Source organism: Agrilus planipennis, unplaced genomic scaffold (assembly GCF_000699045.2).
Source record: "Agrilus planipennis isolate EAB-ADULT unplaced genomic scaffold, Apla_2.0 scaffold417, whole genome shotgun sequence".
Lineage (NCBI taxonomy): Eukaryota > Metazoa > Arthropoda > Insecta > Coleoptera > Buprestidae > Agrilus > Agrilus planipennis.
In genome coordinates, this window is record NW_020439083.1 from 42,513 (window position 1) to 45,492 (window position 2,980).

General features: G+C 30.8%; 1 protein-coding gene across 1 annotated transcript in view; it reads right to left on the bottom strand.

The window, feature by feature from the left end:
• Positions 1–121: 121 nt before the first annotated feature.
• Positions 122–2,980, bottom strand: part of LOC108742901 (general odorant-binding protein 19d) — a 3,524-nt gene continuing 665 nt past the window's right edge. The window contains exons 2-6 of the mRNA XM_018478260.2: positions 2,581–2,665; positions 1,338–1,426; positions 1,159–1,273; positions 312–382; positions 122–249 (exon numbers count right to left, since the gene is read on the bottom strand). Coding sequence (XP_018333762.1) covers positions 217–249; positions 312–382; positions 1,159–1,273; positions 1,338–1,426; positions 2,581–2,665 — 393 coding nt within the window. The 3' untranslated portion in view covers positions 122–216. The remainder of the gene's footprint in view (positions 250–311; positions 383–1,158; positions 1,274–1,337; positions 1,427–2,580; positions 2,666–2,980) is intronic.

A 2,980-nucleotide genomic window follows, 5' to 3' on the forward strand; every position in this document is an offset into this window, starting at 1 on the left:
TTGGATTTATTTTTATAATATATATTATTCAATAATGTATTTTACTATTTCGAATCTCTTACTGTTTCAAAGTAATAGCCGGTATATTATGTTAAATAAATTAAATACATAAGTATTATGCTTGTAATTGTAATTTAATTATCAACAATATTTAACACATGTAAATATTAATTCACAATTGATTAAAAAATGGAGTTATTTTCTTCAGCCTTCTTGCTAGCGCGATAACAAAGAAAATGGAATATTGGCCTATAAAAAAATATAATAACAGAAATTGCACATTATAAAACAGAAATAATACTTGTACTTACTGCTTTTGACTTGTTTACGTTACATTCGAACAGTTTTGTATTATATTCACACTCATCATCTGATTCTGGTACTAAAAATAAAAAGGATAAGATTAGTATGCTTAAATTTGCAGATGATATAGCAACATTTAGCAAGGAGTTAGAAATAGTTTTAAATTAAATGGAAGCGATATTGACAAAACAGGATTGTATGAAAGTAAATAAAAGTAAAACAAAAATACTGGTATGCAAGGGAAAATGAAGTAGGGAAAGAGCGAATATAAAAATAAGTGACGAAAAATTAGAAGAAGAGGCCGATTTTAGGTATCTAGGAAGTCAGATAAGTTAGGACGGAAGGAGTAGTAGGGATATAAAGCAGAGGATAGCGAGGGTCGAGTCGCTTTCAATAAAAAGAAGTCACTAAAATGAATGGTTAACATAGAAATTCGAAAAAGGTTGTTAAAAGTGTATCTATGTTTGGAGCACGACGTTGTAGGGGTGCGAAACATGGACAGTGGTTAGAATCATTTGAAATGTGATGTTACAGACGAATGATGAGGATACCGTGGATAGAGAAGGTTAGAAAAGAAGAGGTTTTAGAAAGAATAGGAGGACAGAGGACTCTATGGAAGTCAATATGAAATAGGCAGAAATGGAACTTAGGAAGGGTAGAGGTGGACCTAGATTAGATTACTGATCACAAATAGTTAAGGATATGGGTAGTTCTAATTTTAGGGACTTCCTAATGTTAGTTCAGGATAAGAAAGGATGAAGGTGCATGTTCAACCACTCTTAGGAGTGACGATGATAATGTATTATATAAAAAATCCTTATGTTTTCCAAAAACAAAATTAAAAGTTGTGCTTACTTTCAGAATGACATTCCTGACTAATTTTCATTTTTGCGGCATAAAAATCGGGATCTTCAGTTTTAATTACGTCGAGAAATCCGTTTTTATCTTTTAGCTGGCCATTGTCATATTCCTAAAATGATTGAAGTTAGTGTAATAGTTCAGCTGATGTACAGTATATTTAAATTTATCCATACTAGACCAGCTTCTTTGAAGAAACAGCCAATCATACACTTTCCTTCTTTGGTTGTTGGTACCTTTCCAGCCATGAAATCGACTGAATCGTCTAATCAAAGAAAAGGGTACACTGACAATGTGATACAAAAAAAAATAACTAATTAACATGAGTTATTATGAAGGAACTGGGTGGTAATGGTTTATTTGTATGTCTTGATATGCAGAAGAAGATTAGCTTAGGATAGGAAAAAATGGAAGTACGTATCCAACCAGTCTTAGAACTGACCTTATGATGATGATCATATGCACATTTCTACAAGGAAAGTAAGAAGTCAAAATATAGGCAAAATCGTCAGGACATGTCATACGCGCAAATCTTTATCCGTTTGTCAGTTTTGGCATAAATTATCAAAAAATAATACAGTTTAATCAAAACTATTTTACATAAAGATATTCAGATCAAATCTACTTCTAACTTCCAACAGTGTTTCTAACTTTCTAGGTGGGCTTGTTTGGAAATAACAGGTGAGGCATTTTAAAATTAGTTGTTTCTAAATTTGCCTTTGATATACAGTGCTTATTCTAATTTTCATGCAGAGTTTCTTTTAGATCTACATGTTTACATTACATAATAATTTTGATATGTGAAAATCGAAAGATCCGAGAACATTTTTGCTACATCTTAGGGGATCTACGTATTTAGACACTAAATCCGAATTAATATATTTTCTTATTTAATTCAACAGATAATAAATGGGTCGTGCGAAAAAAAAAGTTTAGTAATTACATATTAAATATTCTTTTTATACGAAACATAATTATGGTCATGAATTTACGTTCGTCTATGAAACGTAACTATGCATAGACATGAGACCGAAACTATAATGAGGGTTTACAGTTGACATTAAATACTAAAAGATCGCTAAAAAATAATCATAATTATTCCTATACTTTTCTTGAACAGTAATGCTTTACGAAGACTTGCATTAACTCAGAATAAGAACACACAGTCTATCCATCTACAGACATTTGCTACTTATAGTGGGATTGTTTAACAATATCTTTTTCTAATAGACATGCAACAAAATAGAACAATAGTACTATTGACACTATACTTAATTCGAGATAATTGCTTATGGTAGTTTTTATCAATTGAGGTTCGAAATCCTTAAAAGGAAAACTTTATCATCACTTAATACAATGTAGGTGCATTTTTAACTTAACTAATTTGTAAACATAAACGTGATATAATTAGAATCTAACCTTCAGTGGCGCCGGTTCTTTCTAGGCAAGGCTTTACTATTTCTTTAGATTTTTGTATGATTTTTCCCAGTGTTTCAGGACTAATCTGAAATAGAGAAAATAATATAAGTTAAGGCTATTTTCATGTGAGGTATTGTTACATAGGAACTATAAATTTTTATGTAGATCATTTGTACAAAGTTGGCACATTTAAAATATTTGCAACCTTTTAAATAGCGGAATCAATAATAATCGAAGGGAGTTGAATTAAAGATCACGAAGAAGGGCGGTGAGGCGGCATTCCGTCTTCACTCACCTTGCAATTTTTCCTTGTAATTTTCTACGTTCCCCGATCATATAATATGGTAGACTATCATGACCATTACAGTATTAAATTATTTATTAATTATAGTTAAATTAT